Raw genomic sequence first — 18196 nt, 5'->3', positions numbered from 1 at the left:
AAGTGAACAATCACAAGAAGACGAATCTCCTATCATCCAGTCACAGCAGGTGGCAGAGCCGGGAAGTACTGAGGTGGTGGAGTCCGGCCAGCTGAGGACAGACTGCAGCAGAGCTCAGCTCTCGATGCCAGAAAATGTATTAACCCCCCCCCCCCCCCCACACACACACACTCTGCATGGCTGAATGAATATATATTGCCTTTGCTGTTCTTATTTCACAGAAAAACAAGTAAGCTGTCATTCAGATTTTTTAAACACAGTTTCTCTTTAAAAAGTTGCACCTTGTCTGAATACTGAAACATGACATCTTTCAGTGTGAGGCTCGTACGGATTATTCAGAACGAAACGGGGTGATAACTGTTCAGAGGAGACGGGCTTTACCACGTGTCTGCTTGCTCCGATGCCGAGTCGGCCACGCAGGGCGCAGTGCTCCTGGGGGCGCTGGGCCCGAACTCCTCCTGGACGGACAAGCCCTGGGAGAGGCTGGGCCCGGGGGCGGCTGTCCTGGCGGCTGTAACACAGGAAGAAGGACAGGCTGCTGGTCGTGCCGAGGGGAGCAGGCAGGCGGGCAGCATGCTGTCTCCGCTCAGCGGGGCCAGCTGACGAGATGGCCCCTCACCACCTGTGGCATCTGAGGAGCGTGCCCTACAGCACGTCAGTGCTACATCCCATCCTTCAGGGACGTTAACAAGCCAAACCAAATAACCAACTTAAATTCCATTTCAAATAATGCTTTAAGTCTGCAGACAAAAAATTACAGTCTTCCCCACAGAAAGTGTATCCACCCCACTAACTACACAAATCAACGGCCACGCTGAGGAGCCAGCAGAAGAGCCTGAATCCCAAGATACATACTATGTGACAAGAACACAACAGGTTTGGACAACGTGGCCTCCACGATGACATCACCGTAGCTGCTGGGACACAGCGTAGCTCTGGCTGCTACCCGCGCCCCGCCCCGAGGGCCTGGCGTCTGTCCCGGAGCTCACCGCCCAGCGCGGGGCCTGCATCAGTGGCCGTGCCAGACTCTCCTGCTCCGTGAACTGGGGGAACTATCGTCCTTTCCAAGAGCAAAACGCACCAACACGGGGACAGCACTGAGGAAGTGCGTTCTGCAGGGGTGTCTGCTCCGCCAGCCCGGAGCAGCGCTGACATAGTGGGTTAAACACGGAGATGGAGCTGGATGCTAACTGAAACACTCCTCTTGGCATTCACTGAGCCCGTAAGCAAGATCACAGCCAACTCCTGTGAGCCCGGGCTTGATGACGTCACGCTGACTCCCAGGCCCGCACCCAAGCCTCTGCCACCCTCCACGTGGCCACCGCAGACACTCACGGGCCCTTCCTTCTACACACACATCCCCAAAACTCATTTTCCTTGCACAGACGTTTGCAAAACATAATTATGGATGCTTATATAGTCACTAAAAGAAACATTTATAGATGGAATTGAATGCTCAGAATAACTGATGTTTGTCAACAATAAGGTTCTTTACAATATTCTTGCAAAGACACGAGAAGGGCAGGGGTCTGCTGAGGTCTGCTTGTGGCGTCACTCCCCGTGTTTACAATAATAATAAACAGTTTATTTACAACCCGTTCAATAAACACTTCCTGAATAAGTAAATGGGTGACTACAAAAGGAGGAAGAAAGGAGAGGGAAGACACGCATCCCCCCAAATGGCTGTCTTCTGAAATTGTCAGCAGACTGTAAGTACGTACAGGAGGTAATGTACAAAGAAAAGAGCTCAGGGGAATAGACACAAAAACATGGAGAGTCCAAAGCAAGCAGAAAAGAATGAATGAATGAATCATCTTAATGACAACAGCTTATTTTCAAGAAAAGTAGGGGACTGTGCGGGGACTCCTCGGACAGGCAGCACTGAACTATGCATGCCCCCTTCACCCCGGAAATGGCACGAGCCACTAGGGACTCACGCCAAGAACTGCAGGCTGCCCCCACAATGTACCCTGACTCTGCTCTTCCGCCTCTCCAGCTGCCACACAGCCCCTGGCCCGGCTCCCACCTGCCTCCACGGGCTACCCCTCGGATCCCACCCGTCCAGGACGCCGAAATCCGTTCTCCACACAGAGCGGTGCTCAGGTCCTCCACCCTGGCACTCTGCTCCCCACATCCATCGTGTGGCCTCTTTTTGCCACACACACACCTGGCACCCCAGTGCGATATCCTCAGCGAGACCCTGACCGCCACCCACAGCCCTCCCTGGCACTGCCACTCCCCGGGGCCGCTCCTCTTTGTGCTTGGCCTTCACAGGGCTCAGCAGGAGAGCCTGAATCCCACGCTTCAGAACAGAAAGTCACAGCAGCTGGTAACTTGTTCACTTTGCTCATCCTGTATCTTCAGCACTCAGAACAGCGCTCAGTATGCAGTGACACATATGTTTTTCAAATGGCTACATGGAGAAGGGCAGTTTTAAAAGACATTGGAAATGGTCACTCCTGATAAGTACCTCGGAATGTGCACACAGCCTGCCATCAGTTACATAATAAACGCACTTGCTGAAGCGTCAATAGAAACAATGCTTGAATTACCTGTACAAGGCTGGCCCCGAGGGTCACAGTAATTCTCTGTAGTCATGAAGATCACTGCCAATCCAATTTCTGCTTCAGGAATAGGTCTAAGGCCCTGCCTATTAGAATAAAATGATTTAAGCATAATAATATATTCCAACTAACAAATTTATTAACATGATGTCAAACTGAAACTCTCCCCTCCCCACAGAGGTCCAGCAATGTAATGTATGGAGAGAATTTCACACACGGAGGCTGGCTCCCTCACGGAGCAGGCTACCCTGGCCAAGCCCACCGTGTTTATTAACTCAGGTCTAGAGTAAAAAATATATATCCTTCAGTTCTAAATTCTATAACTTTCAGAATAAGAAGAAAACAGTAACACCCAGATGAAGCAATAGGAAAGATTTTTATAAGTAAACCTATGATTACTGAAATCCTAAGAGAAAACAGAAAAGAGAGAAAGCAATAGGGAGAAGGGGAAGGAGGGAGGGAAGCACTAAGAACTGTGGATAAGCTGGTTGTGCTATGATTTAAAGTTTAGTAAATCAAATCATTTAATCAAATTTACATGTGTAAAAGAATCTTATTAAAGGAATCTTAGGGTGAACCTATCTTCTGTTATTCTGTAAAGTGGATAATGACTGAGTTTTTAAAACAAAAGCAATTTAATATAATGTTATAGAAACTATACCTCAAATTTTAAGAACTACAAAACTTTTAATACTCACTGCAAGATATTTTAAGTGGCTGCAGTAGTTTAAAAGGTCTTTTTTGGATGCTTTAACATTTGTTTTTTTAAATGTACTGACTGGATTAACTTAGAGTTTTACTGTAAATGTGATTATAATAGTATTATAATAGTATATACTAAAAAAAGGTTTTATAAAGTATTGTATACAAGTAGCCACATATACCTACTTATAATTCAGGCAATCCAAAATTAATACTTTATTACCCTAAAGTTTTTGAAACTATAAATCCTAGCTAATAAAAGAGTGATATGCAAATTGACCATCACTCCAAGACACAAGATGGCCGCCCCATGTGGTCAAAGATGGCTGCCCCCATGTGGACACAAGATGGCCCCACAAGATGGCCTGCAGGGGAGGGAAGTTGGGGCAGTTAGGGGTGAGCAGGCTGGCAGAGGAGGGTAGTTGTGGGCAGTCAGGCCAGAAGGGAGGGCAGTTAGGCATGACCAGGCCAGCAGAGGAAGGCAATTGGAGGAGACTAGGCCAAAAGGGGAGGACAGTTGGGGGAGATACAGGCCTGCAGGGGAGGGTAGTTGGTGGGGACCAGGCCTGCAAAAGAGGGCAGTTGTGGGCGATCAGGCCTGCAGGGAAAGGCAGTTAGGGGTGACCAGGCTGGCAGGGAGGGCAGTTAGGGGCAATTGGGCCAGGGTGGAGCAGTTAGGCAGCGATCAGGCTGGCAGGGGAGTGGTTAGGGGGTGATCAGGCTGGCAGGCAGAAGCACTTATGGGCAATCAGGCAGAGGCAGGCGAGCAGTTAGATTGTGAGAGGGATGTCCGACTGCCTGTTTAGGCCCAATCCCACCAGGATCCCACCAGGATCAGGCCTAAACAGGAAGTCAGACATCCCTCAAGGGGTCCCAGATTGGAGAGGGTGCAGGCTGGGCTGAGGGACACCACCCCATGCATGAATTTCATATTCCAGGCCGTCGTATACTATAAAAATTAGTTATAACAATTGGTTATATAAAATGAAAACATTTTAAAAACACATGTGACAACAGTGCTATACAGACATTGCATCGTCCTGGGAGGGAAACGTGGCAGCACCCATTCAAGCCCATGGTGAGATGCGTGGCAGCCCTCCCCGCACCACATGCTTAGAGGCCCCAGAAGGCACAGAGAGACAGGGAGAGGAAGGGATCAGAGACATGGGGATTAGAAATGTCATTTACAGATATGATTTATACAAAAAATGACTAAAGATGATTAGAAATACAAAGCAAATCCAGCAAGGTGGTGAGCTAGAAGAACAGTGTCTAAATCTTGAGTTGAATTTCTATCCATCAACAGTAAACAACTAGAAATTATAATTAATAAATATCAGATACTTATATTTCACCTACCACATGTATATCTATCAGAATATATGTAATATCTAGGAAGACCTAATAAATGATATTTAAGATCTCTACAGAGAAATTATAAAAACTCTTAATTCTCCCCAAATTGATTTGTGGTTTCAATAAAATTCCCAACACGATTTGTGAAAAGCTTATTTTTAAATGTATATGAAGAGTAAAGAGCCAAGAACAGCCAGGGTGCTTCCGGGCAGAGCAGAGCGAGAGCCTGGCCTGGTGGACAGGAGACACAGGCGTGTTGGACATGAGGGCGTGCGGGTGCGTGGAGGAGATAAGGACAAACTGCTCCCCTGCATGTGGAGCTCAGGTATAAACAGAATCCATTCCGGGTAGATTAAAACCAAATTTCAAAACAAAGTATCAAAATACTAATAAAAAACATAGGTAAGCAATCTGATCTATGTTAAACCAAATATAAGCACCACCTATAATAAAATCTTTGCAATAATTATTGTATATACTTTTCTGTTGTTATGCAGAGTACACCAAAACTCACATATTGAAATATATAAAACCGCCTGCTTGCATATATTTTTACTAATGAAAGATAACAAAGTACCTGTGGAGCATATCCATAACAGAGTGAATCCATTTTCTCTGAGAGTCAGAAATTAAGGACTGGGAATTTGTCATTACTACATCAACAACACAAGTGCCAGGAGCGGAAAAGAAACTCTCTCCTTCTTCATTTTCTTCTGCTATCAACCTAGCATCTCCTCCTCCAAAAACAACTGCTGAACTTAACTTTTTATGCTAAAAATGGAAAAAATAAAATAGCCACAATTAATTCTGAGCACGTTCTACAACTTGTAAGAACTTGATCTGGAAGCAAAAGGACAGAATTGACATACAATAGGTCTGCGCTTCCATTCTGAGAAAGCCCTGGTCCCCAGGCACCCCGGCCCTGGCACAGCACGCTGCCTGCAGCCCACAGGCGGGGTTCCCCTGCAACAGAAACCTCGGCCCCCCACACGGCCTGCAGCCAATGGGCAGGGCTCCCCCCTTGCGACAGAAACCCTGGACCCACTTCAGCACATAGAAGACATTCAACACCTGTTAAATAACCCACAAGTTAGAACTTAAAGCAGTTCCCCTTACCCCACCTTACAGCCTATCTAATAAGAGTAATATGCAAATTGACTGTCACTCCAAGACACAAGATGGCCACCCCTATGTGGTCAAAGATAGCTGCCCCCATGTGGACACAAGATGGCAACTACAAGATGGCTAGCAGGGGAGGGGAGTTGGGAGGGACCAGGCCTGCAGGGAAGGGTAGTTGTGAGCCATCAGGCCAGCAGGGGAGGGCAGGTAGGGGTGTCTGGGCCGGCGGAGGGCAGTTGGGGGTGACCAGGCCTGCAGGGGAGGGCAGTTGTGGGGGACCAGGCCTTCAGGGAGAGCAGTTGGGGGGGACCAGGCCTGCAAGGGAGGGCAATTGGGGAGAACCAGGCCTATAGGGAAGGGCAGTTAAGGGTAACCAGGCCAGCAGGGGAGAACAGTTAGGGTTTACCAGGCCAGCAGGGGAGGGCAATTAGGGGCGACCAGGCTGGCAAAGGAGGGCAGTTAGGGGCAACCAGGCCAGCAGGGGAGGAAAGTTGGGGGGAGGGAGGGAGAGGACCAGGCCTGAAGGGGAGGACAGTTGGGGGGAACCAAGCCTGCAGGGGAGGACAGTTAGGGGCAACCAGGCTGGCAAAGAAGGGCAGTTAGGGCTTACCAGGCCATCAGGAATGGGCAATAAGGGGTGACCAGGCTGGCAGGGAGGGCAGTTAGGAGCAACCAGGCCGGGCCTACAAGCGAGGACAATTAGGGGCAATCAGGCTGGCAGGGGAGCAGTTAGGTGTCAATCAGGCTGGCAGGGGATTGGGTAGGGGGTGATCAAGCTTGCAGGCAGAAGTGTTTAGGGGCAATCAGGCAGGCAGGCAAGCAGTTGGGAGCCAGTAGTCCTAGATTATGAGAGGGATGTCCGACTGCCTGTTTAGGCCTTCTCCCACCAGCAGTTCTGGATTGTGAAGGGATGTCCAATCAGGTGGGATCGGGCCTAAATGGGTAGTCGGACATCCTTCAAGGGGTCCCAGATTGGAGAGGGTGCAGGCTGGACTGAGGGACAACCCCCATGCACCAGGCCTCTAGTATATTTGTATAAACTTAATAGGCCAATTAACAGGTATTAATGAACATTATAATCACATATAAGAACATGGGCAGGTGCTGGTGCCAGGGCAATTTTTAATCAATGTCACACTTCTGCACATAATCTCAAAAGAAAATGCACTGAGAACATTACTAATTTGTCCTCATGTGTAATGTTTTCTTTAGGAACATGTAGCTTAAAACATTACCTGCTTGGCATTCAGAAATACAAATGTTTTCCCTTTGAAGATCTGTTTTCTTTCTTGCCGTCCTGACAGATCAATATTTTTACTTCCAATGGCTGGCTCATCAATTGGTGGGTAAAATCTGTAAAAACAAAATTTAAGTATATTCTAATTATAAACTACTATGCGTGCATGCCATTAAATTTGTAAGTGGAGCAGCTCTCTAGACACTAAAGGTTTAATTTCCATAATTCCGCTATATTATTTTTAAAAAGTTTTTATCTGGGACAAACTGATTAAATGTATCTAACTGATTTTCTTGAAATAATCTAAGGGTAGACAATTATAACAAGATACAATTAAATTTTATAGAACCAAGTTCCATGAATGATGAAGGCCAAGAGACCTCACCATAACCATCCATTCCATCGCATGTGCTGGTGTGAGAACAGGGCGCACTGACAGTGTCGGACTCCATTCTGTGAACTTCTAAAACTGTTTTGTTACAGATCCCTTTGGAGAAACTCAGGAAATTAAGACCTACATTATTGTGTCAGTTTAAATAAAATTTATAAAGTGAGATTTAAAGGTACAGTCTCTTAGCTCTTCAATATAATGCTATAAACACAGCTAATCATCCATGGGAATGGGGGAAAAGAAGAAAACAGAGAGGAAAATCCTTCAGCCTCTCATCAGTCCAGTCTCACCTTTCTACATACTCAGATATTTTGCTACAGCTATTCATAAGGGACCAGGCTTTCCTTACCTCTACCTTCTAGTAAAAATGACTAATGTCCACATGGATAACGGGGGGCTCAACACTGTCAAGCTGTTAGTGCATCCCAACTTGACCTATAAATCAATGCAGCCCCAATTAAACTACCAGCAAGTTCTTTTGTGGGTTCTGACGACTCTAAAGTTTACATAAAGAGGCAAAAGACCCAGCAGAGCCAACAACGCTGAGGAAACAACATTTAGGAGCTGTCACTCCCTGAATCCAAGGCTCACTATGAAGCCACCACAGTCAAGCCTGTGGCATCTGGGAAAAAGCTGGCACCACCGGGGGTGCAGGAAGCTTGGACTCTGTCTTCCCGTCTCCCAGTAACCGTGCAGAGGCAGCCATCGCTGCTCCAAAAAGGACGGTCCTTTTGTGAGGTAAAAGCTCTGTCGTGTGCCTTTCTAATTCACACCTGGGACTAGTGAGGGTCTTTTTCCAGAACTAAAAGAGAGACAGCGATGGAATAAAAAGTTACAACAACGTATCTCACGTCCCTCTGGAAACCCACCCTATCCCCGTGGAACCCCTTTCTGTGGAAGGTAAGTCTCCCACAGCACCAAACGGGTCCCAGGAAGAGTGGGAACGGGTTAGGGGGAAATATGCATTTTACGATATCATTAACAAGGTGATTTCTGATCACCACCATCAAACCAGGGCTGACGCAATTGCCTTTTCTAGTTGACAGTGAATCTGGAGTTACTGATCAATCTCATGGCAGGCATGTTTTTGTTTAGGCATCTAATTTAATAAAGTCATAAATTGAAGTCAGAAAAAAAAAATTACGTCAAACCTAAAGTCAAAAATACCCAAGAATATGAAGAGTACATAGGAACCAATGACCAGCTCTCAGATCTCTAAGACCACGGACGTGTTCTCAGCAGCAGAGGCCTCACAAGCCCTCCACTGCCAAGGATCTAGACTCCACAACGGTTTAATTTGTGACGATCCACAAGGGTGTAAGGTTACAGTTCAGTTTCATTAGTGGAGATTTATAGGGTTTTATCAACTCCCCTACGGAGGTTCATAAATAGGCTTTGCAGGGTGTGACTCTGTTGAAGCACTATGCTAAGTTGAGGGTATGTAAGTGAAGTTTCATGTTCTCACAGGGTCTAGGACTCAAAAAAGGTTAAGAATTGTCTGTTTTAAAATATGAGGATCTCTTTTCAAGGTCCCAAAACATTACATTATCTGTTAAACCAGATTATAAAATACTAGAAACCTTCCAAACGAAAATTAAAAACAAAAAGAAAAATTTGATTTTCAGTTACTTTTAAAAGCAGATACATATTATCAAGTATAAACAGTCCCTAAGAACGCTGAACTGGGCAAAATACCTTGTAACTAGCTAGTAATATTTTAAAATTAGTAATAAGATAATAAACTAGAGTAAAATTTTAGAGTTTAACCCTTCAAAGTTGTCTTATGAGATGAGTTTATAAAGGTAGTCCGTCTATTACTCCATTCAGACTCTAATCTCCTGACACATATTTTAAGCAGTTGCCCCAGTGCTCAGATGACTACACACCCACCACTTTAGCACCAGCATTTTAACCACACAATCTAAAAACGTAAACATCCCCTCTTCAACCCGTTTATATCACTTCCAACATTGTAATGCCACACCATAGTTTAGCCTGGTGGTTCACAAATTTCGCAAAGCATCTAAATAAATAAATAAATAAATAAATAAATAAATAGAGCAATCTCCGCAGACATTGCAACAGCATTTCCTTCAGCACGCATCTAGCACGGTGCCAGGCCACGAGCTCGGATGCTGAATACTCTATTACTTAAAGCACATGTGTCAAACACAAGGCCCGCGGGCCAAATCCGTCCCGCCAGGCCTTGCAATGTGGCCCGCACCGCGCTGTCATCACTGCACTCCGCTACGTTTTCATCACAATGACAGTTTATGACTGTTCAGTAAACCATTCGGCCCGCGATTTAGGCTGGATTTTAGATTTTGGCCCCTTCTCTGATTGAGTTCGACACCCCTAACTTAAAGTACCGAGCAGCCACCTACTTCTAATATCGCTAATCACCCAAACCCTCAGCGGGCAGGGGTTAGCCCGGGAGAAAGGCGCTCCAGGCGGGGCGGTGCTGCCCGGGGACCAGTGGCTCTGGACAGGCACTGCTCACCCCCGGTCCGGGGAGCGCCGGAGCAAGGCACAGGCTCTGCAGATGCCCTCGTTCACCGGCCTTCAGTGTTCTTTAAAAATTAGCACACACGTAACATTTGTTTCACTAAGATAAACAACAACCAAAAGGAATTCAGGGATCCTTTCTTTACATACTAACAAAAAATCACACCTGAAAGTCAATAAAGAGAGAATTAACTTAAATAAAATCAGTGCTATCATACTTCATATGCCGTATTTTATTATATTTTAAGTATACAAATACCTTTCAATTTGTGGGAGCTGCTTCTTGGACTGGACTGCTTTAAGAAATTCAGTGAAATACTCTGGCTTTACAATTGGACGTCCACAAATGAGCGCACATATTGTCTAAGAAGGAGAAAGCATATGTGAATACGTATACCCCTGCTAGCTCATTTTAAATAAAAGTTCTAAGTTATAGACTACGAAGAGGCTATTCTATTATTTTCCCCTCTCATCTCTCTATAAAGAAACCATAATCTATATAATAGAAATCAGATCAGTCATTGCTTAATTTACAAATCCCTATACAATCACTCAATTATAAAACCCATTAATTACAATATTAATTTAAAAACTTCTTTGGGGAGGTGGAACAATATAAAACATAAGTCACTTTTAAAATGTATTCCACTTTTGAAAACATTAAAATGCTAAAAAGTGTTAGGACTGAGGCGATGTAACATTTACCATAGAGAAGATCATATCAAGAGATAAACACTCGGGAGACCAGCCCACCTGCCTTCCAACAGATTATGACTATGTTCAAGGAGGTAAACAAAGGACTGACTGACTGGGGTTGAGTAAAAGCTCCAAATAAGTATTTACAAGTAGCAAATGGATTAAGCTTACGCCTCAAATAAGGTAAATCCACAAAATTTCAGGAAGTTTAGAAATTCTGCCACTGGCAATGAAATGAAGATGCTTCAGCATAATTCAGCTTAAGAATTTGTTTTGTTTCAGCATGCTTCTAATCATATGGGGCATTATGCATGAGCAATTTGGTGTCTCTCATGAAACACATCAATGAATGAAGTAACTTACTTCTGGCATAAAGCAAAAGTGTGCAATTATGTTGGGGTGAGTAAGCTCCAAACGTAATCCTAGGCCAAGGACTTCATTGTTCCATGCCTCAGTTTCCTTTTCAGCAAACAAAAACTGAGCTGAATGTTCTTTAAGATCTATTTTGTTCTAACATTCATGATTTAAAAAACCTGTCTGCACTTCTGGAAATTTTACCAAAAAAGTAAGGGCCAGGTTTTCTTTTTTGGCATATGACTGATCAGAAATATTGAAAAGGTTGGCTGTACTAGCCTCTGTTGGTGTACGAATACCCAGGACTCTAACGGGGAGAGCCACACTCGGCCGGCGGCGAGTCAGTCCCTGGGACAGCATGTGCTCTGTGAGTGGGTGACGTTCCTGGACTGTCACAGCCGCAGCTCCTACTTATGGCCACCAAGCGAGGGCACGTTCCCTCTGTGAGTCTCAGGTATCTTGATATCTTAAGAGTCCACACATAAATATTCCGATTACCGTGAGGGGGCATCCCTACTGTAAACCAATAGTGGACATTTTGATTTTTGAATCTAGTATCTGTGGGTATACTAACGTAAGTTAGGACTGCTGAATTCATGAATCAATTTAATAAACTTGCAAAGATGACATGGTCCTTGGTCAGAGATAATCCCAGATACAAGTTTGACGGGAGGTTCAATCTGAGCAGCAGGCCCTTCTCTAGGACACTGGGGTGGGTATAATACAAACATTCTGACTTAATTATGTATTAAAAGATTTTTCTGTAATCTAAAAAAGGAATCTAAATATTTGTTGGTTTTCACTGCAGATATTAACCTAAAGCAATCCTGCACACCCACAACCAACCCGTTGACAAGGAGATGAGTGCCCGGCTGGTGTGGCTCAGCGGGCTGGATGCTGTCTTGTGCACCAGAAGGTTGATTCCCGGTCAGGGCACATGCCCAGATTGTGGGCTCCATCCCCAGGATGGGGAAACAGGAGGCAGTCTCACTCTCGCTTAGATGCTTCTCTCTCTCCCTCTTCTTTCCTCTCTAAAAATCAGTAAAAACAATAAATAAATGAAGGGAGATTAGTCCCCTCCCAATGTCTTTCTTCAGTTAGTTTGGACATAATCAAACCTGATGAAGATGCAAAACCTGAAAACATACCAAAATACAGCACTGTGTTCAGAAATACTTTCAGCGCCTCTGTTGTGAGATACATTAGGGCAATAGTCAACTACAAGCACTTAAGAAGCATTTGTGACCGGGCCCTACACCAAATGAAAGAGCAGGAGGACGACAACTAGATGAGGAGGCGGGTGACGCCGACTTGAAGACCGGCAGCTGTTCTCACGAGCTGTACACCGTGTACACTTCTTGGTGAACGATGACATAAATCATTGTTTAAAATGCCAAATCAAAAGGTGAAATATAATTTTAGGTGCTTCTGTTGTCCCATGTAATAAATAAGTTACCAAAAAGCCAATCTGACATAAATGGTATACAAAGGCATGAGGTTGGCATATATAAACTACAACTAACAATTCTGATGGGTTTAAAGTAAATGACCTTAAAAACAACTGTGTAGAATAGGTAAGCTTAAATCCACAGAATCATTTCAGCATAACAACAGCCATTCGACCTACTTTAATGGTGACCTTAACTGACATCATGACGAGGTGCGTGCAGTCTTCGGTCCAGTTGTTTACGGTAAGTCCTCCCAGCTGCAGTATGGCTTGACTCAAAGCATTTTTCCCAGACTCATCTAAACAAGAAGAGCATGCGACCAGAGGCTCATACTCCACTCTGTAAGTGAAAGCGAGCCACATAAAGCTGTTATCATAGGTACCGAGCTTTAAACAGGTGCTATTTTAATTTTTTTGTAATACTAGATTTCTAACTAATGAGATCACTGTTACCTAAATCTGAAGTGCAATCAAGAAAAAACTGCTGTGTCCTTTAGAATCTGATTTATAAATTTTAAAATTCTTACCTGAATTTGCTTTCAAACACTCCAAAAGTAATTCTGTCCCCTGACTGCAGAGTCTGAGAAAGTCCATTCTGCATTTTTTCCTCGTTAACAAAGGTGCCATACTTAGAACTGTCTCTTATTGTCAATACGGGGATTTCATGTGGTTGACTCTGAAAAAAATCATCAAATACGTTAAAGTGTTTTACTACTCAGTCACTATTGGACAATAATGTTTTTCTCTACCTGTAAGAATAAAGGCAGCCCTGGCTGGTGTTGCTCAGTGGATAGAGCATCAGGCCTGGAATTGAAGGGTTGCAGGTTTGATCCCCAGCCTGCCCCCATCAAGGGCATGTGGCAGATAACCAATCCAAGTGTTTCTCTCACACCAATCTCTCCCTCCTTTCCTTCCACTCTCTCTAAAAATCAATGGAAAAAATACCTCTGGTGAGGATAACAAAAAAGAATAGACACACAAAACCTAAATATCACTGCATAGATACAGCACTTGGTGATATAGTGTTTGCTAAAAATAATGTCTTTCTTTCCTATTAGCACCAGCATAACAAGCACAACTGTTGATATAGATGTTTAGCCCTTTCCTCACCCAAGGTTGTGATTAAAACAACCAACCAACCCAGACAAACTCAAAGCCATTAAAAGGAGCTGGGGTGCACAAGCAACAGCCATTTTCCCGAATAAAAGGAATCGCTTGGGGGGTGGGGGGGGGATACCTGTGTTCACAGGGCTGCACAACCCTTCAATCACTCTCCATCCCCTTCATTCACTGCTCCACCCCCAGGAGAGGCACACAGTGAGACTCAATGAATGCTTAAGTAAATAAAAATAAATATGTTCTATTTCCTGAGTTTCTAAATCATTAAACTGTCAAATACTGGAACAGAAACTTCAAATCCTATAATAAAGAGGTAATATGTAAATTGACCCTCACACCCTCAGGAAAGATGGCCAGCAGGAGAGGGTAGGTGTGGATGATCAGGCCTGCAGGGGAGGGCAGTTATGGGTGACCAGGCCTGCAGGGGAAGGCAGTTGCGGGCAACTGGGTCTGCGGGGGAGGGCAGTTGCGGGGGGCAGGCTTGCAGGGGGGGACCAGGCTTGCAGGAGAGGGCAGTTGGGGGGGACCAGCCTGCAGGAGAAGGCAGTTGGGAGCAACCAGGCCTGCTGGGGAGGGCTATTGGGGGGTGGGGGGTTGGACCAGCAGGGGAGGGAAGTTGGGGGTAATTGAGTTGGCAGGGGAGCAGTTAGGTGTCAATAATGCTGGCAGGGGAGTGGTTACAGGAAATCAGGCAGGCAGGCAGGCAAGCAGTTAGGAGCCAATGATCCTGGATGGTGAGAGGGATGTCCCAGACTGGAGAGGGTGCAGGCTGGGCTGAGGGACAAATTTCATGCACTGGGCCTCTAGTATTAAAATAAATACCACTGGTACTGCTGCCAGATGTATTTAATTTTTTTTTATTAAAGAAATCTAACCCTGGTGGGTGTGGCTCAGTTGGTTGGGCCTCCCTGAACCAAGTGTCCCCGTTCTATTCCCAGGACTGGGGTTGCAGGCCCCGTGGAGTAGGAGGCAGTGGACCATGTTTCTCTCTCATTGAGGTTTCTCTCTCTCCCCTTCTCCCTTCCTCTATAAATGAATAAAAACAGTAAAAACCACCTAACTGCTAGGAAGTAAGAGGCCCTGGCCCTCCCACAGCAGCACGGCACTCTGATGCGACCCTCCCGGAGCCCCGGAGCACAGCAGACGCACCAGGCTGGTCCCGGTCCCGGGAAAGCGGGCGGCGAGCACGGCGTGGCTGCGGCTGATGGACTGGTCGTTCTCCAGGAGGACCCCGCAGTTCTTCCTCCCCACCGTGTACTCCACGCCCGTCAGAAGTCGGTGTGGTTCTAGGAGAACGAGGAGACTGAGAAACACACATGTACACGCGCGTGCACATATGTAAGGGATACGGCCTTATTTTTACTCACAAAGAAAACGTGTTTTTCAGTAAAGTCTCGCTGCAGGACCCAGAGGCTGACTAGCCGGAAAACCACACTGAGGAGCCAGAATGACCACCTTCCCCAGAGGCCCTGGAGCATCTGTTACCGCCACCCTCACTATTGGAGGTCAATGTGCCTGCGGAGAACCGATGGACGGACCACAGGCCCTGGGAACGCAGGGCTGCGGGAACCCAGGTCCCTGACCCGCTGCAGCGGATGAAAAGCAGGTGACACAGGAGGGAGCAGGAGCCCAGCCTCCTGCCCGGTCCCCCCCCAGAAGCCAGACACCCTACCCCGCACAGGTGCCCAGCCTCCTGCCCGCTCCCCCCCGCAGGAGCCGGACACCCTACCCCCCACAGGTGCCCAGCCTCCTGCCCCCCTCCCAGAAACCTGGCCCCAACCCCCCCCAGGAGCCCGACACCCTCCCCCCCTCCCCCGCAAATGCCCCCTGCAAGTGCTCTCCCCCCCTCCCCCGCAGGAGACGGACACCCTACCCCCCACAGGTGCCCAGCCTCCTGCCCCCCTCCCAGGAGCCCAGCCCCAACCCCCCCGCAGGAGCCCGACACCCTCCCCCCTCCCCCGCAAATGCCCCCTGCAAGTGCTCCCCCCCCTTCCCCCGCAGGAGCCGGACACCCTACCCCCCACAGGTGCCCAGCCTCCTGCCCCCCTCCCAGAAACCCAGCCCCAACCCCCCCCAGGAGCCCGACACCCTACCTCCCCCCCCCGCAGGTGCTCCCCCCTGCAGGTGCCCTCCCCCCACAGGTGCTTCCCAGGTGCTCCCTCTCCGTGGGTGCTCCCCCCACAGGTGCCTCCCCCGCAGATGCTCCCTCTGGTGCCTCCCCCTGCAGGTGCTCCCCCAGGTGCCCGTCCTCCAGGTGCCTGTCCCCGGGTGCCCCCCCTGCAGATGCTCCCCCAGGTGCCCTCCCTGCAGATGCTCCCTCAGGTGCCTCCCCCCCAGGTGCTCCCCCAGGTGCCCGTCCTCCAGGTGCCTGTCCCCGGGTGCCAGTCCCCACCACCCGGCGCGCGCAGCACAACCGCGTCGGTGTCCAGAGCAGGCGGGGGTCCGTCGCCGCAGCTTCTCACAGGAGCGCCTGCTGTCCCGTCAGCGGGACCCGCCGCAGCCCACGCGACCCTCACCGGGCGGCCGCCACCCCGCAGGGTCCGCCGTCACCGGCACCCGAGCGGCCGGGCAACTCGGGAACCTGCGGCTGCGGGTTCGGTACCCGGGACAGCCGGACCCCGCCCGCCCCCAGGACGCCCGCCCCGCCCCGCCCGCGTCGGACGCACAGCCTCCCGCCGTCGCTGGAAGGTGACGACAGGGTCTGGGTCAAGCAGGAAGTGCCCCTCGGACCCTCTCTCCCCAGCCCGGCCCTGGGAAGTCGGCCCTCGATCACCTCCCCGCCGCCTCACCTCGGGCCGAGCCCGCGAGCGGGAGCAGCTTCCACATGAATCCGGCCTCAGTGTCGGCGACGTGCGGCTGCGCAGCCTCAGCTGCCGGCCCGGCGCGGCCCGGCGCCTGCGAACTGGCGGGCTCCGGGACGCGCCTGCTCGCGGACTGCGCCTGCGCGGGAGGGCGGCGGCACCCGGGCGCCACCTGGTGGCAGGGAGGGAATGGCGCAGCCTCTAAGGCCTGAGAAGTGGGGATCCCGTTTTAAGGTGTTCGCCAATATTGGATTACCTGCATTTTCCTGGTTGTAAATGGAAATAGCTTTATAATTAGCTGCAAAGCAACATAAGGAAATTTCATAGACACTAACATACTAATCACTCAGAATCGGAAAAAGGCCTTCCACAATTTATGGGAAGCTCCTGGTAAACCACAACATTGTTAGCTCCTCTGATTCAAACAGCCCCTCTCTTCAAACTGGAAGACAAGGTAAGTTACTCTCAAGACTACATCCTTGCATACACCTCCTCTCTGCCTTTTTTTTTTTTTTTTTTTAAACAACTCGGGTAATTCACACCAAGTCTCTAATTAGTAGAAAGTTTCCTTCCTCCTCTCCTCTTCAAACAAGCCTCTTTGGAACTCTTCCTAACTTTACTCTGAGCATCTTCTACAGGCTTGGGTGGAGATTCGGATAAAGACATCTGCCTAGGACATCTGTCTGGTTGTCTCATGAAGAAGACCGGGGCGGGATCAGGGGCGTGTCTGATGTCCAATTTCAGCCACCCCCCACCCCCCACCCCCCACCCCCCGCTACTGTAGCAACAGCAGCCAAGGCTTTAAAAGGGGGAGCAGCTTTTGTTCTTTGCCTTTTCCTTGGTGAAAGTAAAAATAAACTTCTTCTCTGCATCTGTCTCTTTTTGCAGTTGCGAATTCTTTCATAGTCCACATTACCGGCCCCCAAACCTTAACACTACTTATATAATTCCATGGGTTTGTAATTTCTTAAATTGCAGTCATCCCTTTGTATGGATCCTAGTGATGGTAACGATGATTATGGTAAAAATAAGGATTTCGCCAGTTAACTTACTATTTTTACTCCTAGTTCAAGTCAACCTCTCCCAACCTCTCTGTTTCATAATGGTACACTTTCATCTAATCAGGAGCTGAACTCTTTCCATTTTCACTTGGACCTAACTGTTGTAAGCTCTGCTCCCAATCCAGGAGTCCCTAACCCTTGACCACCTCCACCCTGCACCCGCGGTCGCCAGCCCTTCAGACTCACAGACGACTAGAGTACACTTGTGATCACAGAAGTTCTGGTTTGCAAAAGTATTCTGTAATGTTACAAAATGTAAAGTTATTGTTTAATCTGTGTTCTATTGGCACAAGGATAGACAATAGGCAAATGGGTTAATATATCGATAGAAAGACCCAAAAAACACTCACACCTATAAATTTAATTTTTCAAAAGTTACAATGCAGAGCAATGGTGGAAAGGTCTTATGATGTTTTGTTTTCCAATAATGATCTGGGAGGTATTGGTTAACTCTACAGAAGATAGGAAGACAGGGCTTATATTTCACAAACATACAAAAGAAATCAACTCCCTATGGATAATAGATCTAAATATGACTAAATATTTTTAAAGAAAATACGAGCAAGATTTGGCAAATCTTTTAAAAATAGAACACAGCCGAAACCGGTTTGGTTCAGTGGTAGAGCGTCAGTCTGCGGACTGAAAGGTCCCAGGTTCGATTCCGGTCAAGGGCATGAACATTGGTTTCGGGCACATCCCCGGTAGGGGGTGTGTAAGAGGCAGCTGGACGATGTTTCTCTCTCATGGACGTTTCTAGCTCTCTATCTCTCTCCCTTCCTCTCTGTAAAAAATCAATAAAATACATTTAAAAAATAAATAAATAAAATAGTACATAAAAAAGTGT

The 18196-nt window shown here is 47.5% G+C and overlaps 1 protein-coding gene across 9 annotated transcripts in view; it reads right to left on the bottom strand.

The window, feature by feature from the left end:
* The window catches only part of NBN (nibrin), a 47466-nt gene extending 31022 nt beyond the window's left edge, over positions 1–16444 (bottom strand). For 2 of the 9 annotated variants that reach the window (XM_045581563.1, XM_045581556.1), the window contains exons 1-9: positions 16280–16442; positions 14640–14776; positions 12899–13047; positions 12552–12711; positions 10134–10237; positions 6977–7094; positions 5200–5393; positions 2553–2650; positions 382–511 (exon numbers count right to left, since the gene is read on the bottom strand). In XM_045581563.1, the coding sequence (XP_045437519.1) occupies positions 382–511; positions 2553–2650; positions 5200–5393; positions 6977–7094; positions 10134–10237; positions 12552–12711; positions 12899–13047; positions 14640–14776; positions 16280–16316 (1127 nt within the window). In that variant the 5' untranslated portion in view covers positions 16317–16442. Of the gene's footprint in view, positions 1–381; positions 512–2552; positions 2651–5199; positions 5394–6976; positions 7095–10133; positions 10238–10933; positions 10958–12551; positions 12712–12898; positions 13048–14639; positions 14777–16279 lie in introns of those variants that run through there. The other 7 variants (XM_045581558.1, XM_045581557.1, XM_045581561.1 and 4 more) reach the window with 7 other exon arrangements.
* Positions 16445–18196: the final 1752 nt, after the last annotated feature.

This window comes from Pipistrellus kuhlii, unplaced genomic scaffold, assembly GCF_014108245.1.
Source record: "Pipistrellus kuhlii isolate mPipKuh1 unplaced genomic scaffold, mPipKuh1.p scaffold_m20_p_14, whole genome shotgun sequence".
Classification (NCBI taxonomy): Eukaryota; Metazoa; Chordata; class Mammalia; order Chiroptera; family Vespertilionidae; genus Pipistrellus; species Pipistrellus kuhlii.
This window is presented reverse-complemented; position numbering and strand designations above follow the sequence as displayed.